Source organism: Fringilla coelebs, assembly GCF_963513975.1.
Source record: "Fringilla coelebs genome assembly, chromosome: 5".
Taxonomy (NCBI): Eukaryota; Metazoa; Chordata; class Aves; order Passeriformes; family Fringillidae; genus Fringilla; species Fringilla coelebs.
This window is the reverse complement of record NC_140033.1, coordinates 44,918,878-44,944,015: the sequence shown is the minus strand read 5'-3', so window position 1 is coordinate 44,944,015 and position 25,138 is coordinate 44,918,878. Positions and strand designations below refer to the sequence as shown.

The 25,138-nt window shown below is 34.2% G+C and overlaps 1 protein-coding gene across 1 annotated transcript in view; it reads right to left on the bottom strand.

The window, feature by feature from the left end:
• Positions 1–25,138, bottom strand: part of CFAP54 (cilia and flagella associated protein 54) — a gene marked incomplete at its 3' end in the record, with an annotated part of 92,888 nt that overhangs the window by 24,459 nt on the left and 43,291 nt on the right. Inside the window, 19 exon segments of the mRNA XM_084205444.1 lie at positions 3,673–3,842; positions 5,379–5,473; positions 5,813–6,029; positions 7,340–7,393; positions 8,569–8,691; positions 9,657–9,743; positions 12,208–12,390; positions 14,068–14,134; positions 15,716–15,922; positions 16,339–16,426; positions 17,310–17,507; positions 18,010–18,162; positions 18,714–18,828; positions 20,399–20,534; positions 20,634–20,857; positions 21,062–21,289; positions 21,942–22,090; positions 23,780–23,913; positions 24,332–24,550. Of these exon segments, the coding sequence (XP_084061570.1) occupies positions 3,673–3,842; positions 5,379–5,473; positions 5,813–6,029; positions 7,340–7,393; positions 8,569–8,691; positions 9,657–9,743; positions 12,208–12,390; positions 14,068–14,134; positions 15,716–15,922; positions 16,339–16,426; positions 17,310–17,507; positions 18,010–18,162; positions 18,714–18,828; positions 20,399–20,534; positions 20,634–20,857; positions 21,062–21,289; positions 21,942–22,090; positions 23,780–23,913; positions 24,332–24,550 (2,847 nt within the window).

Sequence of the window (25,138 nt, the reverse complement as noted above, 5' to 3'; positions counted from 1 at the left end):
TAAGCTACCAGAGAGTATGCCTAGCGCACTACTTAAAAGATTTTTTCAGCAGGTTAATTGTTAAAATGTGTAACCAAAGTTCTTATCTACGCAGGCTTTTTTTTAATAGACTCTCTTTACGTAAAGACTGGCCGTTATGAAGCATATAAAAATAGAAAATAATTATTAACACCTTTTTACACTGCCAGAACAATGCAAAGATCTTTTAATGCGAGAGAGATTCAGGGTATATGTGAATTTACTGCTTTTGAGATGTTCTAGACTAATGGCTGCAAAGGCAAAGATCTTGCACCAAGAGTTCTGAACAAGAGCTGAACTACTTCTGAATTACACACATTAATCTGTCAACATATGTATAACCACAGGATGGATAACCTCCTGTTAAGATAAGAGAGCAGTTAAAGTCTTCCTGTCATTTCTGATTCTATTCTCCTTGCTGTTTTTGTGATGCAGACCTGGATGGATTACACCAATTCAGCACAAATAGGCCCCAAAGTAAGAACGAGAACCAAAGCCATTAATATTTTGGTTTTTACATTTCAGAATTCAACCCTCATGAATCTCCTTGATCATCCCTTTACCTCAGTTTTATTCAACAAAATGAAAACAGAATAAATCAATGTTGAATTGGATGATAAGTTTCTCTCTAACAATGGAAAAGGTGAAACAGAATTGCTTATAAAAGCCAACAGAAAAACGGATAACACAATTATGTACCCCAGCTGCTTTTTTAAGCGTTCTCCCCTGAAAACAAGGCATCAAAGTTAAAATTACAGCAAAATCTGACTTTTCTTAAAACGTTGCATGAGATGCTATGGTTCACATCTCAAATACCTTGGAGAAGGTACAGCACCTAGGAGCATATATAGGTTATTAACAAATACTAACCTAAATTCCTCAGCACCACTGCCTCAAGTCAACTGCTCTTGCCAACATTTAGCAATATTGAAAATCAGGCTATTTTTACCTACATGCTTACGCATAAATTTCCTAAGTAAAATATAGACCTCAAGCTGAAAGATTCATATATGCCTCAAGCCACAATTCATTCACATAAGCAGAGAAACACACATTTGGGCAATTAGAAAGTTCACATTTATAGGACAGACACCATGTAAGTAGTCTCCTTGAGATCAATGGGATTAGTCCTATACATAAAGTTATTCTGAAGCTTACATTTTTTTGCAAGACAGAAGCTTGTAATGCAGAAGCTTCCCTTGATGAAATTTTTGTGACCCTCTTCTGCTGTCAACAAGAGTGATGTATCTATATATCTCCCTTGACAAAATACACATCCTTTTATCAGCTGAATCAGAAAGTGACAAGATGATCAAAATAGGAAAGTACAGCTGACTATAACAATTTCACCACTAGGTCATTTCGCCAAAGGAGAAAAAAAAGATGAATTTCTGTAATATCATGCAAAGTTTGATTTCTAGGCTGGCAGGCAGGAAACATTCAGCTGTCTGGAGAAATGTTTCATTTGTATCCGAGGCAGACATATCAACAGCTTCCATGGCAGTGCAACAAAACTGCAAAATAAGTTAAAAAACCCCAAACTCTTACTCTATTTTTGATGGTTTTTTTACCCTGATACTGACCACTATCAATATATAAGACCCACTAAACAAACACCCATCAAAAATTTGAGAGTCGCAAAAAGTCATCTATACAATGCTTGACATCCATTGAAATCGATATTCTAAAAAAGTTTCTTCAATCTGAGTCAAGTTATAAACCAACAGAGAAACAAGTCCCTAGGATTATAAACTGCATGGCAAAATGAAGGGTCCTGCATTGAAATGTCTTGCATACACTGGAACCAGTTCAGCAGGGCGAGAATGTCTGAGAGAGGACTCTACCAATACAGGTTTTACCAAGCCTAGTATCAAGCTAAGGTTACACACATGATATTTCAGAAGTGTGCATTCTGCTCCTTGATTACTAGTATAGTGACTTCATAAAATTCAGGACACTCAAAAGTATGATGAGGTGACTGTCAGTGACTGGTGGATTTCTCCTTGACTATTACAGTAAATTAATCTAATTCAAAAAGCACTGAAATGGACTAATATTTCATGTTGAGAAATGTCCGCAAATAACCTACAAGTTCTTACTTTGCATCTTCCCTAATGACATTATAGTTAATTATAGTTATATAATTATATATTATAATTATAATTATATATACAGTCCTAATATCTGAATTTTTGGAAACTGCTTTCTTTTAGAATAACATACACAAAAACCTGGGGGAAAGGCCACACTGCAGACTGTTACTGTTTTCAGTACAGTAGGCTATACAGCACTGTGAAGCTCCTGTCCTCGTTAATTATCTTTACTGCTGTACCATAACAATGCAAAAGAAATTGTGCTATTGAAAAGGCATTGATTTGCGAGTGTTCAGCTAAGAGAGCTGAGAGAAGGAAGGCAGCTTGTTTCGTCACAGAAAAAACATTTTTTATTGGGTAAAAAATCCTATTGAGACTGATTTATCTATTGGCCTGATGAGCCACCTACCACTTCAATCTTCACCACTATTTCAACAATAAAGAAAGGGTTGTTTTTATTTTTGATGCTTACTGTGCTATAAGATTTATTGTAGCAATTCTGGTGTGTTTAGTTAGATTGGACCTAACAAACGTTGCAAATACTGATTACATTGTACCAAATCTCAATCTAGTCTGGCAGGTGATGGTGATACACCTGAGTATGCTCCACCTGTAGTTAGCAATTTGTGCACTCAAAGATTTTTCCCTCTAATAAAATATTAGATAAGAAGAGCTTCACACTGATAAAATTATCATGCGCTGTTAAACTAACATCCTTCTTACACAAATTAATGTAAAATTACAGGTATGCTAAACAGACGAATCCTCCTAGGTAAAAGACCAAAACAATGTTTGGAATTTAACATCTATAAAGAGTTAATATATTTTTGTATGTCCAGTATATTCTAAGAACATTAAAATTGTAACTTCATTAAATTCTCCAAAAGAAACCAGAATCTCAAAAAAAAAAAAAAATTCACAGAATTTGGGGAGGCCTGGGAGAAAATATCATGCAGATATATACAGATTCATAGAGCTAATGCAGCCATAGACATAATACAGCAGTATTTTAGACTCTACTTCAATGCTTTTTAATCACTGTAATTTAAAAATAAAATTTTTATTTATTTAAAATTCAATTTAATTTGAAACCAATAAGTACTTCAGAAGAAATGTTCCTTTAGGACAGAAACACGGGGCATTCTAGAACAAAGTAGAATTCAGTAGTTCAGAAATACAATTAGTGCTCTGCTGTACAATTTTAAATTATAAGAACTCACATGATCTAACATATCCAGACTTTACCCCAAACCATGAAGATTGCAAATTTTTCTTTGCCTTTATACAACACTTTATTACAAAAACATCTCACAGAGAAATTGTAACTGATTCTCTGGGCTGACTGAATATCTGGCCCTACAACTGATCATCTCTTAAAAAGCAAAATACAGCAGTAATAAAAAAAATAAATGCCTGTGTATCTTACATTTGTAAAAATACTAATGGAGGTGCTACAGATAACTACTAATATTTACAATATTGATGTAGTAATACAAAAATTATTTTTTAATTGCTGGTGGTGAAGGCTGTGCAAGATAAGGCTGTTCACAGTATTACTTACCTGAGAGGTGCTTGATGCCTTTGCTGAGAAATAGAAGCAAGCTCAAGTTTGGCCTCAATAAGAGCCTCTAAATCTTCCACAGAATACCGAGATATGTCCCCATCATATTTTTCCTGTATGTCCTCTACAAGATAGCTAAGACTTTCTTCAGCTTCTGTCAATAAAATCCCCTAGAGAAGAACACACAGGGTTGTATGATTTCAAAAAGTAAAGAAACAAAAATTTTCTTTAGAAATATTTTTTTCTGTGTAGCCTGCTATCCCCTGCATCCTAAAATAAATCAACTTAAGTGCAATATGCCTTTTCTGTAAATGGGGGTGGGTAATTCTGCTTTTGTCAGGTTTTCAGAATCACTGTGTTTAAATCAGCAACATCTTAACTGTGCCTGCACTATTGCCATGCATGCTTAACTCCATACTTTAAGGCTTAGCAATGCTATTGATTGATTTCCCTTTCTTTATCAAATAGCTATACTTGATAATGTTATACTATTCTTCTCACTATGCTTAGTAATTTTAAACAATAAATACAATATTAAAAACAACATTAAAGATGTCAGAAGTATTATATTTTTTATTAGCTATATTTTGACATCTTTGTGTGCAGTATGTACCCTGAAAGTTCAACTATAATTTACAGTCTTTCCGATCAAAAAATCTGTAGGAAGCTGTAAAAAACACATCTAAAAGGAAGTTAATTTTAAATTAAATCTCAACTGTGGAGCTTTCTGCAGAATTAAAAATTAATTTAAAGGTTTGTATAATCTAATACATTACTTTTGATTAAAATTCAGAACTAGACTTTAAAAAAATCAAAAATAACCACAAACCATAAAAACTCCTTCAAAAGAATAGAATAGTTAAAGAAAAAACAAGAGTAAAAAATATATTATGCCTCTTAATTGAGCATTATTAAATTCAAATTAACATTTCTATTTTAGTCATTTTCAAGTTGCTATTTTATATTTTATTATAATAAAACTTTTAAGTTTCTAGTGTATGACCTATACCAACTGCCATACAAAAATCATCCTCCCTTCTCCCGATGTACTTTTTTTATTTGTTTGTTTCTAACAACAGCCAAAAGAAGATACCTCCAAAGTGAAAGGCCCCTCTGAATGCAGAATATGTCAGCCCTTAATTTTGGTCTTTTTGTGATGTGAAACTGACAAGCATAAAGTTTACAATTAAACGGAAGAAAATCCAACTAAAAAAAAACCCTTCAAACAAAGAAGGTAATAAGCTGTGGAATGTTTTCTTCAAAATAAAGTACCAGAAAGAGCTATATAAAAAATTTGAAATATTTCACAAATGAGAATGGTAGGGAATGATTTTTTATTTGTATGGCATATTGCCCCATCAGAGTCTCTGATGTTCTACAGATGGAACCCTCTGAAAGGAGATGATTTTATCTTGAAATCCCATTGTCTTTACCCTTTATGCTGAAATAGTCATACTGAGATCTGATTGTGGAAATATTTCCCATCATTTGAAAAATGATGCACCAAAAATGAAAAATTATTGCACCAAATCATCCATACATAGTGCACAGCTAGTAAGACTACAATCAAATTAGGAAAAGAAATTTTTAGTCTCCTTTTATATACCATCCTCTCAACATAATTTCTGTTACGTTGAAGGCATTAGGAACATTTTTTGGATCAATCTGCATTTCCTTAATACTTTTCTCCTAAAAATCAAAATTACCTTCAGCATGGCCAAATTTAATTCATCTTTACAGTCAACGAGATGCACCACTCTGTCTCTTTGTTCCTGTTGTCTTGAATCCTGATCAGCATCAACTGCCAAATACATTATGGATAAAATTTCAGATAATAGATGCTGAACCAAAACATTCTCAGTAATTTGAAGAACATAGTTTTTTCCTCTCTACTTACAATTGGGACTTTCAACATCAAAATAAGCAATAATGGAAAAAATTAATAGTAATAGTAGTAGAAGAATAATAAAAGAACCTTAGCAAGTCTTACTGCTTATTTCAATAATAACTGAATTTTTTCAGCAACATTTAAAATTAATATTGTTCATAATATGACCTATTAACTCATATGCAGTTAAAAGTGAAAAAAAAAAAAGCTTGAAACAATAAAAATAAACTTTTCCACCATCCTTATAATTACCTTTTACATTTGATGCTGTAGTTTTGCTTGGCTCTGGCAAGCTGTTGTTGTCAACAGAATATAAAATTTTTTCAACTTTTTCAGGTATATTATTTATTGTGGCAGAAAGACAAATGATGAGATGCATTTTGGCTAAGGTTAATTTATTCATAATTTGTTGGTTGCACAGTGGCACCACTGTTAATGACAGACTCCAATTAAACATATCTTCCAGTACCTACAAGAAGGTTAACAATTGGGATTATTTGAAATGACAGATTTTACATTTTTCACATTCAAGACATATTCTGTTTCTATTAATAATGACACAAATCAACAATTAACATGAGTAATATACATCATATTCTCATTTATTAGGAATGAGGTGTGTTTTTTCCAAAATTCACCCCTTAGTAGCACTTGCTACAGCTTCAGAGATTGGTTTTACAGCAGAAGGTGCATCTATGACATTATAGCTATTATCACTGCAAGTTCTAGTTTTCTGCATTGTAGGTTAATCTGTGGTTTAAAAATCTCAACTCAAAGAAAAGTCTGCTGTTAAGAAAGGAAAAAAATTATTGTATCACATCATTATAGCATATTTCATAGTCTCTTTTTGTTATTCATTATAGCATTCTTGTTTTATCATGAGTTTAATAGTCTCACTTTAGATTAATAAATTTAGAAGTTGAAAGTCTACACAGATTTGCAAGATCACGAGTCCAATAACAGTGCCACATATACTGTGAAGTGTTCAAATCAAAAGCTCAAAATAATGCACAACTTCAAAATAAATCAGAAACTAGTGAGATCAAAAGCTGCCAAGATACACTTCTCATTTCCATCCTGTAATACCAGCTGTTATAGGAGACACACAAGCTCACTGTAAACAAGAGAGAAAAGTGGAGGGGAAAAGGTAGGGATTGTAATTTACCAATTTGTTTTAATGTTACAACTTTTTCACATTCTGCTAACATTTACCCCTACCAGCTCAATGGATCCGTAAGAATGTTAATAAAATGAAATTATTAAAACTGAAAAACACAAAAGAAGTTACTGATGAGTAGGTGATTTTAAATAAAATCAGAAAATGACTGTTCAGACACTGGTTTATAGAGTCACCATGTTACATTTTTTTCCCCCCAGAAATGGACTTCAACCCCCATATGAGTTAAGACAAGTCTATGAAGACAACTCTGATTGAGAGAAATTATAACAATAAAAGCTTGACACTCTCAACGTTTAGCAGGATAAAACCTGACCATATCACAACAAAGCCTGAATCCTTCCATTAGTGTGTTTTGCACAGAAAAGCCACAGATTTGTACACACTAGATCTCCCATTTGATAAATGGTGAGAATGGTAGCTGCCCTTCCCTTGAGAGGTAATTCATAGATTTGAAAATTTAGGAAATAGTAATCCATTTAAAATAATATGTCTTCTATTTACTGGATTTTTTTTAAATAACAAGGATATTTTCTCTTAAGACAGAGAATAAATGTTTATGCATAGCATAAAAAAATTACCTCTTTCAGGTTTTTTTTTACCTGCAAATTTGTATCAGTCATGAGAGGTTTTGATGTATCAAATTTCTGTGAGGCCTGTAAAATAGAAAAAAACCAAAAGTAATGCGTTACAATATGAGTATACAATCAATGAGCTAATAAAGGTGGGAGGAGGGAAATTTCCCTTCAAATCAGCTCATTAAACTCAGTTTGCTCTGCTTCACTGTCTGTAACACAGGGCAAAGGAAGCAAAAATGAAGTTTGTCCAATGCTTGACAACCCTTTTGGTGACAAAAATTTTCCTACTGTTCATGCTGAATTTCACCTGGTGCTCTGTCCAGAAGCCTTTTGTCATGTCACCTACCCAAAAGCACACTCAGATAAGGGAGACCTGTCGCTGTAGGACACGAAAGAACACACGCACACGCCGCTCTCCAGGTGAGAAGAAAAAGAGGGCGTTTATTTTCTGACTCCATCATTTATAGTTTTACAAAGGTGACAGTGGATTGGAGGGTGACAGTGCCACCTCTCCACAGACACTGGTTTAGCCAACAGTCCATCAACACTGTCTTCCTCCATAAAGAACGTAAACAATAAGTTGTTTACAGAAAAGTGTGTGAGAAAGTTCTTCACAAAGAATGTCAATATCAGAAGGCCTTCTAGAAATCTCAAAAACCCAGGGTGACAGAGACCTTGATCACATTCGTCCAGGATTAAATCATTAGGTTATTTTGGCAAGGAAAGGCTGGTTATGGGGGAGGCTTACCCAACAACCTGATCTGCCTGCTCAGCTATGCTCACAGCAAGACAAGAGTCCAGGCCAGCTGTTAACAGCTTCCCACCCTTGTAGCACATTAGTGCCCAGACAGAGGGAGAATCAAACTGATTCTCCTGGTGTGGGGTGAGTTCAAGGCTCTGGGGGCAGCAATCGCCATTATGGCCCAGCGTCTCCTGAGGCTGCCCTCATCCTCCCCAGGGCCCAAGAGCCCATGTCACCTTTATCCATTCTTTCCATGCCTGCACATGAAATTGTTTTTTCTACAGTAGTATCTGCAGTACTCAGTGTATAAAACATGTTTCAAATTTGATTTTTGTTCCTGCTGTTTAGTGAGAGATTTTAATGTCATTCAAAGCCTCCTATTTCATTAATCTATTGAAAGAAATTTAGGAACTTCTTAGGAACATGCAACAACTTGCAGACGTGGAGGATATGCAGTTTCATGAAGAAAATTGATTATTACAGCTCAATGTCATACTTTTCTGGTGTTTACCTGCACTTGTTCAGTATATTTGTATCCTGCTGGTATTTTCCATGGAATTCTCTCTCCCGAAATAAGCAAAGACAGCTCATGAAAGGCCTCCATAAAAAATCCTATATCTGTAAGTACTTTAATCTATTAAAAATAACAAAGCCTTTAATTTGAAAGTTACTAATTATTCTTTTAGCTCAAAATAAAATGCATTTAAAGGTAATTTTCAAATAGATTTGGCTACCAGAATAGTACATTGATGGAGAATGATCTTCAATGGAAAGAAATCTTTTACATATTATAGCGAATCATTTCAAAGATGTTTCTTTCACCTTTAAAAACAAATTCTTTAAAAACTTCCTCCTGATAAGGGGAAAGAACTTGCTTCATCTGTTAAGAGTTTTTGACTGACTGTCCAAGATCAGCCCCTTAACAAAACCTGTTTCATAAATTTTACCCATCTTAGTCTTGTAGTCTCAGCTACTCTACCTAACCCATATCAACACTTCCTGAAAATATCTAAAACCAATATCACTTTGAATCTTAATATTCTTAACTCTTGATAGTTGGATGCCTTGGAAAAAAACCCCAGCAACAACAAAAGGTGAACATTAGTGAAAAGACAAAAATCTGTTCCTAGATTTTATGTAACCTTGTTCTACCACCATAGTAAGAACACATCCAGATGTGAACATTTGGGGGGGAAATAGTCATTCATGTTCTGCACTGAAAAAAACACTTAAAAGAAAAGTGGAACAAGATAAAAAAAGCCAAGTGAGAAGTCTGGGCCAAAGAAAGGAAAGTTTCTCTTCATTAAATAGAGTAGAAAGATTTTATTGAAGCACTCAACAGCATATGTAGGAAATTAACAGCAAAACTTTTTAAATAGCTCTGCATGCTACTAAAATTGAGAATATAAATAATAATTGCATTTAGACAGTATCCCTACCATCTGCTGTGCTAAGAAACACTAAGCAACAGCTGAACTTTAAAGCATTGCTTTTCACAGTAGAAATATATGAATATTAAATTGACTACATAAAACAAATAATTTAAAAGTTTACTTGAAATACAATGTGTTTTGAGAAAGAGAAAGTTTATTTGATTACCTTGAGGATTCTTCCTTCAATACATTTAACTGGGTCCTTACAAATCTCAGACACAATATATTGGTATAATGTGAACAGAGGTAAAATCTGTAGCAAAATAGTGGGTCATGAAGCTATAAATATCATACAGGGTACAACTATGAAAATACACATTGCAATTACATATCAAAAGTATATAGATAATATAAAATTGCTGCTTTGACCATCACACACCATCAATACTTCTCTTATGCTTTCTGAAAGATTAATGTGTTAAAAAGTCTTTCAGCTCACTAAAGCTAACCCCTGATACTACCTTGTATGTAATTCACAATGTAGGAAGTGAAGTTTGTCCAAATTATTCTGTGTTCGAGGTGGGGTATTTTACCACATCATTACTGAGTAAACCTACCAAAATAAGTTGATACAAGGGATTTCTAAAATGGTCTGCATCTTGATGCCATATTTTTTTCAATACAACTAACAGAAGAATAGAATTCTGTAAGCTTTTTAAAATAAACACAATGAAGTCCTGCAACTAAGTTAAATTATACCAGTTGTAAAATTGACAAATTTATTTACATTCATTTTAAATTCAAATTCTTTTGTGGGGACAACTAACAAAAAAATATTTTAATACTGAGCTCTATTAAAGTATAGCGACACTGTCCTTCCAGTATCTGAAGGGGGCTGACAGGGAAGATGGAGAGGAACTCTTGATCAGGAACTGCAGTGATAGGACAAGGAGTAATGGGTGCAAAGTGAAAGAGAGGAAATTTAGGTTAAATATTAAGAGGAAGTTCTTTACTGTGAGGGTGGTGAGACAGTGGAGCAGGTTACCTGTGAATTTGTGGATGCCCCAACCATGCAAGTGTTCAAGGCCAGGTTGGATGACGTGTTGAGCAACTTGGCCTAGTGGGAGGCATCCCTGCTCTTAGCACGAGAGGTTGAAACTGTATGATCTTTAAATATCCCTTCCAAACCTAAACATTCTATGGTTCTTTGATCTATTGTTATACAATATTTCAGAAAAAGCAGATTCTTTCCTAACAGATTTATGTGTTTATTGAAAATGAAAGAACTTCCAAATTTAATTATTGTTCAGCTTTTACATTTTTCTTCACTTTAAAATGTCCCCAAGCTTAGAGAATACTAACAGCATTGTTAGATTTTTGTCAAATTCACTTAAAATTTTCATAATGTAGCTTTATACTTCTGAATTTGGATTACAAATGCTTGAGGCAAATGTTTTAATTGTACCCATACAGTTTCCTATTGATATTTGAAGTAGTTAAATAAAATTAGTCTTTGAAGTTTTATTTTCAATTTTATTTTAATAAAACTTGAATCTTGATGCATTTTGATTTAAGTGACAAATCAACTTAGCGCCCACCATCTAAAACATTCCCACACAATAAGCATCCAGGGGAAATGAAGCTCTCATTCAGCTAAAACTACAATTTTGACCATGATCCATGAACTGGATCTATATTCTGCTGGCAGAAGTGCAGAAGGAATCAAAGATGTGCATGGCCATGTGAAGCAAGCACTCAAATTAAGTGCCTCTGTCTCCAGGTAATTGTCTGCTCCTGGATTTTACTGGATCTCCCCCAGCCAAGACAGTTACACAAAGCTAAATAACAAAGTGAACTCCAGTAATACAGGATGGGAAAAGCCAACAATGGCAGTTAGCCTGAAGTTCCAAAAGAAATCAATCCAACAAATGGCTTGATGACAAAAAAAAGTCTAACATCTTTCTGCCTCCTCCTGTCTAACTCCCCTTCCATTCCTACCTCCTAAACTTTGTTACTCCTTACTGCCAGCCCTGCAATCTTTTCCCTTCCCTGGCACTTTGCAGGACCTTGTCATAAGTGGATTCAACTCATCAAAGCAGGAAAAAAAAAAAAAAAAAAAAAAAAATCTATCTCCTTTTTCAGATGGACAGTTTTCTGTCATGCTTGATTTACAGAGGTATAAAATAATCACCTGACAGAAAATTCTGTCGGTGCATACAGGACCAAATTAGAAAAGAGAGTATTGCAACTTTTTCAGTACTAGTAATCAATGCAATCTATTTATTCTAATGTACAGCACTGCACCTTTGAAGGAAACTGGATTAAAGTGGAAATGCTCAGACATTAAATGGAGGAAATAGGAATATGACCAGTATAGAAGGGAAGTTCTAAAAACAATAAAAATACAGAGGAATAAGAGAACATGGAAAGGAGAAAGGCAAAAGGGACTTTTACCTACTGGAACTTGAAGTATTGAAAGCATTCTGGACATACTACATTTAAACTACTTTTCTGTAGAGTGTATTTTAAGTAGCATATAATAGAAAATTTCCTCTAAAATGCCTAGGCTAAATGAACCATGCTTTGTCATCTTCCAGAATAAAAAATTTTCCTGTGTTTTCTAAAACTTGTATGCAGCAAGCTATACCTTGTTTTAAGTGCCACAGAACAAAGCCATAAGAGTATTTTGCTAGTGAAGTTCTCATAAGTACACCCACACAAGAAAGTAAGACTAGGTGTCTTAAAAATCATTTCCAGACCATAAAAACAATACTTACTATTAAATTTTGTCTCATACAATGTAGTTCAAACATAATGAAATTCAGACTGGCAACTACAGTAGAGATATCAGCTCTGTAGCGATCAGAGAACAGGTCAATACCAGGAATAAGAATATTTGTTTCATATTGTACAAAGTCATAATCAGATGTTGGATGTGGTAGAGAAGCTCTAAACAGGGTCTGAAAGTAATAACAAAGAATTATTTGTGAAAAGGTGTACAGGTATTACTGAGACACCATAAACTCCAACTCATAAATGACTTCATAAACACAACTCCATAAATGCCTTAATTATTCAGCTGTTTCCAGCCACAATATTGAATACATTTTTAGAGAAAATGTTTTATGTGTGAAGTTGATGGAGCAATAAACAAGCTGTAAACAGTCTAAAGACAGCATGCCTCCCATTGTTTCTGGGAGAGTTGCTGACTTTAGAGCCAGTTAAAAGCAAGTTCCACTTTTAACTAGGTCAGCTAGCGCAGCTTAAATCATATAACTAAAAATTAATATGAAATTCAAGGAAATATTTTAAATGTTCTCTCTTAAAAAGGGAAGAATGCTAACATTGTATCTGATGTTGGATATTCCTTCCCAATTGTGTTTATCTTGGTATAATTAACAATGATATGCTGGAGAAATTTGCGTTTACACTCAGATCAGAGATATTAACAAGCCTAAAGCCTACACCAGAGGTGGAATTTAAACAAGGTTATAAAAGCTTTCCAATTCAAGGAACAAATTATGGCTTGAACTTCTTGCAGTGCAGTGACAGTAATTGATTATATTTTTCAAGACAATCACCCTGCAAGCTGCTTCTATTCCAATTAATATCCGACCCACTTCAGTCAAGTCACAATTATTTCTACTGTTATACAACTGGAACAAATGCTTGCTACCATTTCTGTCAAAAGGAGGAATCACCATTGTTCAGTTTTGTAATTGTTCAGCAATTAAAGTGCTAGAAGCAAGTCAAAATTCTCCTTTAACTTTGTTTCTTCAACTTGTTCTTCCTTTGGTGAACTTGAGTTTTCCAATGTGGCCTAGGATAGGTCTCACAATCACAATCATGACCCAAGATATCAGACAGTGTCATTGCTTGGTTTTGGAAGAAACCAGAACACTTCCTGAAGCTGCACTGGGATGAGTAATCATTGATCCCAGTAGAGTATAACTGGCAGAATACTTGCAGTTCTTTTTCCTGTACTACTTTTGATACTGACATCTTAACTTCCATTTAAAAGCAAACTGAAACATTGGTTTTTTTCTCTATAGGTATTTTTTCTGAAAGTCTGCAAACTTAATTTTAATGATCTTATTTTCTTTGTGAGTGAAATGGGATCATTTTTAATATCCTCTGGTTTTAGAGCAAACTTATTATAGAGTTCAGATTTCAGTATTATAAACTAATATTTTTCAGCGCTAAAAAATATTCAAAAAAATTTTTTCTTAAGAGTCTGTGCTCTTGGTTGAAACTTTAAGGCAATCTGTGAAGACTCTACAGATCTAAAAGACAGCACTCTGCTGTTGTTGATGCCATACAGCTCTTCCTGAGCAGAATACTTCAAGAGAAGAAAAATATATTTGACTATCAAATGTTTTAGTCATCTTCCCTTTTCAGTATTTTTTCTCTGAGCCACTCTAGCCTCCTATTGAAGTGATAATTTTTAGGCTATAATACAGAAATAATGCTAAAAAACAAAAAATAAAAACATTGTATCTAATATGCATAAATTGTCAACTACCTCTCATCTCCATTTTTCCTTTACAACCAAAACAAAAAGAGAATTATTTTAACATAGGGTCATTTTAGAAGCAATTTGTTAACTTCATGAATATGAACTGAAATTGCATTCTTACCTTAAAGAGTATTGCAGAAAAATAGCAGTATTTTGTTCTTAATCTTATCTTTGATGTTGTTATATACCTAAAGCACAACAAGTAATAAGAAATATGAATGTACCCATCAATATAAATTATTGAAATAATTTGGTTTTCAGTCTACTGTGATAATAATACTAACACAATCTAGATGTTTTTCCTACTGGAAACCAGCTGCCTGTTTTTAAATAGGTGCTCAGCCACACCATGCAAAGAAGCTTTTGACCAAAGACATACCCAGACAAAGGAAATTGTCTAGATTATGTTCAGACTTACAGGAGAAACACAGCAATTTAAGTGCAAACTCCATCTCATACAAAACTAAAAAGCTAAAGCAGATTAGGCAACTCTCACTTTAAGGTGTATTTCTTTCCAAAAAAGAAGCCTAAGAAAAACACATGGACTTTAACATGGCAGGTGTCTAGCTAAATGTAATGATTCCCATACAGTACCGCACCAGAGCCTTAAACCATCCTGGGAGCAGAACAGTCCTAAGATTAACCATCCTAGAAATCTTTACTTCAATATTAGAATCCTTTAATCTGCATTTTATAGCCTATGACTAATTTGCTGTAGAAGGAACAACTCAAGAGAAAGATGTTTAACAGTCCAGGTCAGGTCTAAACACAAAAGAACCACCTGAGGGAGAAGCCAGGAGGACAGCTCCCTCCAAATCCTGCCAGGATTTGGAATGGACATATTAGCAGCAAAGGGATAGTATCCAGTGCAGCAAATAGGTACCACAAAAAGCAGCCAAAGCAAAATAGGTGCCACCTGTAAAAGCAGCTGGGGACTCCCCTAGCTGGACCCAAGACTGAACTAGAGCTCTGAATTAGAAGAGATGTCATTTATAATCAAGTTAAACTCACTCCTTTTCCTTTTGTGTGCTAATTCTAAGTGTGGCAATGCCACTTCATCCTGAAATACCCATGCTAGTACTTGCAAAGCTACCTTGGCTTATAAATAGTTTACAGTGCATTAATACAACCTGCTTCACAGGTAAGGCAATTTACTTAAGGATGAAACTCTGCCCTTTCATGGTTCTAGTGTTCTTAAAGTCATTTAATACTGTCTTGGGTACTTCTAGACTTTTCTTTTGTACAATACATTGAGGAACAGCTTAGAATTACATTCACAGTGTTTTACCAGCAGTCAAGGAGTACTGGATTGAAATATTTATTGATGGTAGATTTTTATGCAGTAATTCAAATTTCATTTAGTTCTAAATCACCAGAAAAACAGTCCTTTAGGCAGTAAATCTGACCTCAAGATACATTAATATTTAATATGTGCAGTACCTTGGGAAATGTGATATTTTGATTGAAAATCAATATGACTGTAAAATCCTTGCACTTATGACTTTTTATCATTTTGTTTTCTTTTAATGATCTCGCCATATAACATACAGCTGCATTTATGATCAAAGATGAGCACTCTAGAAAAGGGAAAAAACAATATTCTCCAAAGAAGCAAATTTCTCCCTGAAAGGAAAAATTACTCTGCTTTTGATGAGTCCTTTTTATAACAACTCATTATTGGTTTTTAATTAATCTGAAGTTGCCTCATATCTTGGATGAGTAATTTGTTTAAAATATGATAGAAATACATATATGTGTAAGATACTTACTGAGCTATCTTAGCCACTAGGACTGCTGCATGTAAACATCCCCAAGCTCCAGCCTGAGAAAGAAATTTCTGACTCATATCAGTTGATCTTCCAACTGCAAAGCAGTCTGTAGTATCTTTTGGAAAACTTAACTCTTGCCAGGTGTTAAGAGCATCAGCAATGTTGAGTGTTTCATCAAGAGATTGACACCAGTATTTAAAAGCAGCTCTGTAACATAAAAAATACCATCATATTGCTGACATTTTCCAAAGTGGAAGATAAGACCTGCTTCATTTTTTCTTTATTGCCTGAGATTTAACTAATTCTTATTGGGTCAAAAACTGAAATTCAGTTTCTATAACACAAAAAAAGAGATACTATTCCTGGGCATTTGGACTCAAATCCTCAAGCCATAGACATTACTTCTTAAAAACACAAAAATGTATCATTAATTTGCTTAATAGCAATTAGGTAGCTAAGAAAAATAAACAATGTATAGGCAAAAGCCCTCTCAAAATACAGCTAATAGTAAGTTAGATGAAAGAACTAGTGGATAGCACAAGAACTTACAAGACAGTTGAGAGGTATAGGACTGACAATTAAAAAAAATGAAACTGTTAGTTTTTAATCCAGTAACTATGTACCTTTTATTTCCAGCATAAAAGTGAAGATTTCCAAGTTCATGTAGAGCCTGTACCTTGAGGTCTCTCTGGCTACTCATTTCAAGGATTCCTGTAATTTATTTTTCATCAATTAAAAAAAAACATTGTCATATCATTAAAAAGGTTACTGAATCTTGCACAAATTGGGCATGAGTAAACATGAATTTGCACGTAATTCAATGCATGAATTTTTTTTTTAATTTATTGGTCTTGTCTATTTTACCTTCAAATGCACCATTTTTTTTTACAACTAACTTTGAAAGCAAAAATGAGATATATGGACCTGTTTACATAATCTTTTGTATTTTTTTGTCAGACCTCCTCAAATTTTTTCCTGCTCACAAGATAAACCAGAAAGCAGGTCATTGGCCCTGCTAAACAACTCTTCCTGCATACAGCACAGTAGCACACTCACAGACATTTTTGGAGCACATTTTGGTGGTGCAAGTAAAACCCCCTAGAGCTACTACACTTGACCTGTTTAGCCATACTGCAAAAACAGGTAGTAGTGAGAGGCTGCGACTGTATAAGTAAAAAGTAAAGCCATACCAGAATGTAAGATGGAAGCTAAGTAACTAGGTCACATATCCAAATGCACAGAATCTAAAGTCTGTTTGCTAGGAAAAAAAAAACTGTCATGGAATTAAAATGAACCTGCTAAACATTATATCAAATTCTGAATGGGGGATTAATCAGCATAACACCACTGAAGTAACACTTTTTCATAAAATTAGATAACCATAACAATTATGAACCAACTTGTGGCTTGTTTAGGATCTAATGCAGATTCCCTAAATTAAGAGAAGGAGGTTGTACATTCCTGGAAACCAGCCTTCAGACAGTTACAGGTGTCTGACAGATGAAAAATAACAACAGAATAAACATATATAAACACAGATAGGCAGAATGCTGTTCCTTCTTATCTGTAAGCAGAAATTTATGAAAAAAATTACCTATTGTTTGTTCATAGGAAGATATAATTAGTGAAAGATGTGACTTTGGTATTGGTCTACTCTCAACCGTACTGGAGAAATAATATTTTTCTTGAGAAAGGTCACACGGTGTCGGTAGAAATATCACTTCATCTACCACGCTAAATTTCAGCTTTCTGCTTGAAGAGATGTGACTGCTGATTGCTCTTCCAGTATTTTCTAGATTAGAAAAGTGATTTATATGATCAGTTTGAAAAAGTATTATACTATTTCTAGCAGCCCAGATATTTCCAAACCATGTTAATCAAATATAAAATTCCTGTGTACCCTATTTCCATTTGGTTTCCTACGCTCTAATTCTGTGTGTTCCCTAATTAAACTCACTGGACATCATTCATTGGTCACATACCAAAGGGTATGTGCTCTGTTATTGAAAATAAACTTGGAAAGATCTACCAGTCAGTCCTCTGACAGAAGTATAGCTGCAGACAGGTGACACAGCTGCATGAAAAAAAATTATCATCCAACTATTATACAAATCATAGGAAATAAGGCTTAGAGCTTGTGCTTAGAGAACTTCAAATTTAGCTTCATATTCTGTATTTTTTCTAATTGTCAGTAACTAAAACTTGAATTTAGAAAAATCTGTTCCTTTCACTCTTTGCTATTTTAAGTGCATATACACTTTATCAAGGGCAAAACACTTCAATGAATCACTCACCTTGTGTGTGTGCAAGAAATAATGAAAGTAGTTTCCTGCTGTGTCTCAGTGCTCTGCTTTGATATTTAGATTTTTCTAGAGTTTCTTTAAAACATTTCAGTGTATCATTTACATCAAGAGGCACACAAACTAAGGCTTTTGCTTGATTGTGATCTAAAAGGAATTAATAATTATGGAGAAAAAATTGTAATATGTAAATAAATATTTTTAGTAAAACACCCCATAAAACATATTTGAACATTTTCATAACTTCAAAACTAAAGTATATTAAAATATTCCCCTTTTTTTCCTGTTGCTTTATGAATTAAAGCAATTATTAACCACCAGGAACATTAATTCTGTCAATAACAGCGCTGTTTCACACTAACTTATGGGTATATTGCTGGATATCCAAAAATAACAAAAGAAAACTGGACCAAGACCACCATGCTGCCTCACAGGCTGTAGGTTATCTGGCACCTGCTTTTCTCTGCTTTCAGACATATCCTGAATTTACTTTGAAAGATCTTGACAACATTACAATCCATCCAAAATATCAAAAACACCAATTTGAAGATAAAGCTTCGTTTATAATGAAAGACAAATTGTGGGAGAAGTGGCAGACTATGATAAGGAAAGGAAACAGAATTTTAAAAAATACAGTACAAAACAAAGACAAAACTCTAGGAGAAAAGAGAACACTCAACACTGAATTGTGCTCTAACCTGTAGAATCATTATTTGCTGGAGGATTGAAAAAGCATCCAGGAAAAACCCCTTCACTGGCAGAACGATCAACAGGCAGCTGTAATTTGTACCCTATGTAGTTTCTGCATCTCATCTAAAAAGCAGGATTTATTTCATAAGAACTGAATAATATTAAGAAAAAGTGACATTTAGTTCTTAAATATCTCTATACTCAGTCATATGACAAAATAAGAAGAGGACTAATTAAGAAAGACACCAGTGGCCCATAACTAGTACTCTTGTCAGTAAGAGGTAAAACCTTCACACCTAAATATTGCATATAAGTATTTCGAAGTTACTGCACTAAACTTGTCTCTTAGTATTTGCCATGATCATTAGCAACTCCTTGATGTTCTGCAAATATTCCACCTTTTTTTCTCCAGATGAATGCATGCTTGCACAGAACCTGTCACTAAGCATGCCTAAAGGACATGTTGCCTGGGAAACACAATGGAATGCTAAATACAGAGGTACAAAACAGTTCTAAGCAAGTAACAACAGCAGCCTAACTCTGGCAGAGAAGCAAACTTCCAGACTTCTATAAAGGACTAATCCACAAAAGACTTTTTATTTTGCTAATGTAGTTACATCACTTCAGAAGAAGAAGGACCAACAGAACTAGTTCTAGAATTCGCTGAATAGCATTTATTTATGAAATGCAACCATAAACTCCAATTTCTTACCAGAAATCCTTATTACTATTAGCTAACACTAGTCTTTCATCTGTAAGCTCTCTTTCAAAACTATGACTACTTTTCCACAGCTCAGTTACAAGCACTATGAAGGGTTTGCTATGGTGCCCTTCCTTCTGTAGACAAAGGCACATGTTTGAATGGCTTGGCCAGAGACTCAGGAGTAAACAGAGAACACAGAGCTCCTCAGCTGTCCCTGCGAGCCACGGGCACCTTCAGAGTCCCTGCACGCCCTGGGCACCGCTGTGCTGTGGCGAGGCAGTGGCTCCTGAACCCCATGTTCATGTTCAGAACAAACCTCTTTGGTACTCTAAATCCCACTTCCCCCTCCTCTCCTTCAAGTCCTCTCTTTAATTTAGTGATAGAAACATACTAAAAATATCCACAGTGAGACTGACTTCAGCAAAACTTCTTAGAAATAAACCTTACATTTAAAAAAAATGGAAAACTCTAATTTCTAATAGCTTATTCAATGAAAAATTTCCAACTGGCACTGTTAAGCAAATATATAGAGCCATGGCTTTTAATGAGAGGAACTTGCTGAGTAGCTTAGGGGTTTTTTTGGTGGTAATCAAGTTTTTTAAAGGTTTTTAATCTGCATTGTCTGTGTTTGGTTTAACTCAATTTTATTAACTTTTGGAGCAGTGTTCCAATGCAGAAGCAAAGCAATATCCAAATAAATATTTTAAGGTTAAAAGAGTAGCATCAAGAAATAACATGAAATTAGATTTAGGCTTATAATATTGAATGGGTATGTTGTGCATGGAAGAAATGTCCTCTGGGTCACCTGCTGCTCTTGGAATCATGTCATACAAGCCTTTTCATGCACTTCAATCAATTATGTTCATTAATTTGTTATAATTGACTATTTGGGAACATATAAGAAAGCATATTAAGCTAATCAGTGAAAGTGCTTCTCCACATTTAGCTCACATTAAGAGTCAGTGCTACAAAAAGAAATGTGTGTTTCACCTTTTGTGCATCATCAGACAGATATTTTGTGCAATAAGATTCATGGCTGTCTGGGCCACTGAACTGCTCTATCCTCTCCAGCAGCTGCCTCTGAGCATACACCAGGAGTGGACTCACTTGTTCTGTAAACCTCTCACTGGAAAAAAACCAAAGTGTAGTAATTAAGCAATATAATGGTATATTAAACTATATAATGTTAACTTTTTTAGTTTTTATTGGAGCTGGTATAACTTACTGTGTAAATATGTTAAATTGTACAGCTATGTGTACCAGTGCTTCCCACTTCTTCATGTGATATAACAATTCTATTGTTTTAAGAACCAGATTACATATCCATCTCAGGTCAACCACATTCACTTCATCCATGGGAGGCTGGGGATGAAGACCAGAGCCACCATTCTCATCCACAATACTTCCTAAACAACTGGGAATGCAAAACTCTCCTTCAGGATCCACAAGCTACAGTGAAGAAATATTATTATACCTGTTATTTTCAAATGTGCTTTTAGGACAAATCAATTACAGAGATCAAAAAGTACTGTAATCATCTAAAAAACTTGTTACAGGGAATAACCTGAAGATACCTGAATATAATGCAAGAAAGAGAAAACTCTCTAGTGAAAAAGTGATAATCAAGAGTTGTCTTAATAAAATAATTTTTACCTTAAGAGAACTGCTTGCTTGTAGGTCAATTATCATATCAATGATCATGTCTGATGCAAAATAAAATGGCAACCAGATGGTGTGGCAAAGAAAATCCCAGGTAATGGGAAATGCATCAGTAAGGTAATGTGACTGGCTAGCAATCACTTGAAATTCTTGAGTATAGTTCCACAGATCTCGACAAGCATTTTGAAGCAATGTCCAGTGGCCACCACGGTGAGCAAGAACCTGTGTATGCCATTCAAAATATAACTATACCTTGGAAAGGCAGAAATTGAAAGCTTCATTCTTTTATTGCAAAACTTAGGCATAATTAATCTTTCCAAATTACAGTCTAGGCATTACAGAACCTTAATTTTTTACCTTTTCATGGAAGGACTAATTTATAAGTGAATTTAATTGCAGGTTTTGGTGTGAGAATAAGAAATAAAAATTAATTCACACCACCTATATGTGTGCTTTTACTTGGTTTTATGGGAAGAGTAGTTAGCCTGCATTTCCCTTCAACCACTGGTTCTCCTGTTTCTAGTGTGAGATTCGCTAAGACCTGTAAAGAGAAAGTTAAATTTGCAAGTATTTTCAGAAAAATTTAACAAATGTGAGAAGTTACAAAGGCAGAATGAAAAATAGAACAATTACATAAATTATTGAATGTTTGATAGAAATATATATTATGATAAGTGGTATGGATGAAATTTCATATATTGTACTTGGATATTTTTCAGAAGATGAGAAAACATTACTTTTAAACAGTGATTTTTTTTTTAATTTTCTGAGGTCTTTTCATGTAAAAAGTAGTAAGTATTGCAGGATATGCTTAATGCATTAATTACTAACACTTAGTAATATATAGTTTAATAAGAAACCAACCACATCTTACCACTGCTCTTTTCAAATGCAAGAAGACGCTCGTAAAATGCTTCAGCAGAAGGGTATTTGATGGAACCTGGTCCTGTTTTTCAGCCTTTCCTGTTCGACTTCGAGGAGTTCGACCCTGTTTATTTTTGGTTTTAGGAGATTTACCTGTAACTGAAAACAAAAAGCTCTCTCATTAAAATTGAGCTGAAGTTCTCAAAAAAAAAAAACAACAAACAGTCAGCTAGGATTTTCCTGTGGCAGCTAAATACTTAAATGTTAGGAAATGCCAATGTTAAGGTTATCATGTTTGTAAGGTTATGATATTTTAAATACAAGATGCTTTTTACTTAGGAATTGGGATGAAAATGAGTTTGAGCAAAATACTAATTGGTACCAAATGAAGCTTTCAGCCTCAAAGTCAAAACACAATCGTCATTTAAGTTCTAGGAAGAAATCACCACAACAAGAAATCTCTTGGCAAGCTTGCAAGAAGCTTTCTTTAACAGAAAACTCTTAAAGGAGATGTTAGGAAGAAAGGAGGATTTCTGATAAATTCTGTGGTACGTGTGGAATTCCTTCATTATTTAATTCACTATCAAATATCCCCCAAGGGGAAAGGCAAAGGTTGATGGTAGTGGAATATGGTAATATCTGAACTATAGGTTTCAGGCAGAAGCTAATTCCTATATAATACTTGAACACTATGGCAAACTACACATTTTACATAATTCTTTTAATCATAACTGTTGCAAATGCTAGGAGATAGTAAAGAGGACTTTTATCAGGTTTCAGCCAATTTCAGTGTGACTCAGTGACTGGTAAGCATCAAGACAAAGGTGTTTCTATAAAAGTAGGCTGCTGCAAAGAGCACCAGTGAGATAGAGAAATTCAAGTGCCAGTTTTTGTCACACCTCCTTGGAGAAGGCAAAGAGGACAGCTGATTTTACCTAAGGAAGTCCTACATAGAAAGACAGGAGAATTTTGATCTTTACTGCCATGGCAGAAATGTGTCCCTGAAGAGCTATTGAAAAGACCAGGCCTGTGATTACTTGCTGAACTTCTGGCGCCTATGCAGACTTTGTGCTGACTTGTACACTACCACTGACATCTGAGGAAATCAAAGTCCTGCATTTCACAATTACCCACAGGCAGGAGCCCTTTGGCTCCAGTTGGAACTTCATAGATTAAAAATAGCTAGAATAATAATAAATATTACATGTGAATAAAAGTGGTAGAAAAAATTGTTTCTGAGGTAGCTTCTGACACAGAGAAACACTGTGGAGAAAGCAGCAGAGAAGGAAAATTAAATTCTACTTAAAATCTGAAAGATAATAACCTTCAGTCTATAACTTACAAAATTACTTACATAATGACCCAAGAAAATTTTGACCTGCTAGGAAATGTCAAGGAAACTACCAATCAATTACAAACCTCAGAAACTGAAATAAATTATCAATGCATTCAGAATAATTTGGAATATTATCAATTTAATATGTGTAGGTAGTGTGGTATCTGCAAACTTAAAGCTAGTATAATTATTCTTTTTTAAACTTACAAACTTACTAATAAATTATAGGATAAAGAATAACTGATTGATAAAATGTAACATTTATTAATAGATTAAACGATGCTCAGAATTATTAGATATGCCACATCACTTACTATGACTTCTGTTATACTAGGTATGCCAAAAAAACAGAGGACAATTGAAACCTAGAAATGTCTTCTATTAACTTGGCATGACTGACTGTTTTTCCAAAGGTGATATGGACAACTAATGATGGAGGTCAAGACAGACAGAAATCAAGAAAAACAAAAAGTTGAAACTGATTTCAGTTGTGCACAAATGAAAATTCTTACAGGTTTGGGTTTCAGTGTCTTCTGACTTTTCGAGGAGAGGAGTTGGTTTTACTATGTTATCATCTACAGCTTCTCTTGCCAGTACAGTGCCAGAATTGTTTAATGAGAATATCTCAGGATCCAAAATATTGTAACTGCAGAATGGGAGAATGAGAAGAAAACAAAACAAAACAAAAACAACAAAAAAAACCTACATACAACATCAAAAAGAATTTTTATGTACGTACACAATATTCAGTTTCTCAGAAGTTATTAATTTCCAGCAGCTTTAGGAGTAAGAAATAATGAATGATAGCCAAATGTCATAAGAAACCAAAAAATAACTTAATATAGTATATTTCAAAGCTTTCATCTCACCAATGAAGTTAGCAATCAAAACTGTGCCTGATGTCCACAAGATGGAAAACAAAACTTTTTACATAGCAACAAGTAATTTGTATTTGAAGCTGAACTGTTCATATGAATATATTGCAATTCAGATCTGTCTGCAGTAACAGCAATAACACAATAATCTCTATTAACAGCAATCACTGATAGTGCAGTAAGATGTACCTGTCCAGATGTTGTGAACTCCTAAATCCAATGTTATATTGCTCTTCCAGGTTCTTTTTAAATAGGTGGTAGTGCGCAATTGCCAGATAGATGTTCATCTGAGACTTCCAGGGCATCTCTTCAAGACACATTTGACAAAAGCGACTTCGGGTTACATATTTACTCAGCAGCATCACTAAGGTTTGATGAGCTAATATCTTCAACTTATCCTTGGCTTTGCTAAACCAAAACATATGAAGGAGCAAAAAATGAAACTCTGTTTTCTTGAAGCTCTAGAAAAAAATAGTCCTGGTAAAGATACACACTGATATTCTGTTGCATATCCCCAGATTTATATGCATAAGCACATAAGCATCTGACATATTTCTAAATAAAAGACTTTTACTTTAGTCAAGAAAAGCAACTATGTTTTCCCTCTTTAAGTGCAATTGACACACAATAAATCCTATTTTATATTTTACCAGCTTCTATAAGATAATTGTCTTAGTACTTTAAAGAGTTTAGATCATTTTGAAGTTATTTGTCCCTGGATTGTGCAGATTATGATAGCAAATACCATGTGCTTCAAAGTCAATTCAGGAGAGTCTTCTATTTTACTATAAATCTGGATTTTGGTTTTTTTTATTGCTTTGCTTTGGTAGTTAAGCACATCCAGTATGAAGAGAACATAGTACTTCAAATCTGGATGCCTGCCTTTCATTTCCAGCCAAAGTTTTTTAAGGCTGCCCTGAGAGATGAAAAAATTGTGTATTACTTCACAAACATACAATGCTATATTTAAATCAAATGTCATTTTTAAGAAATTAA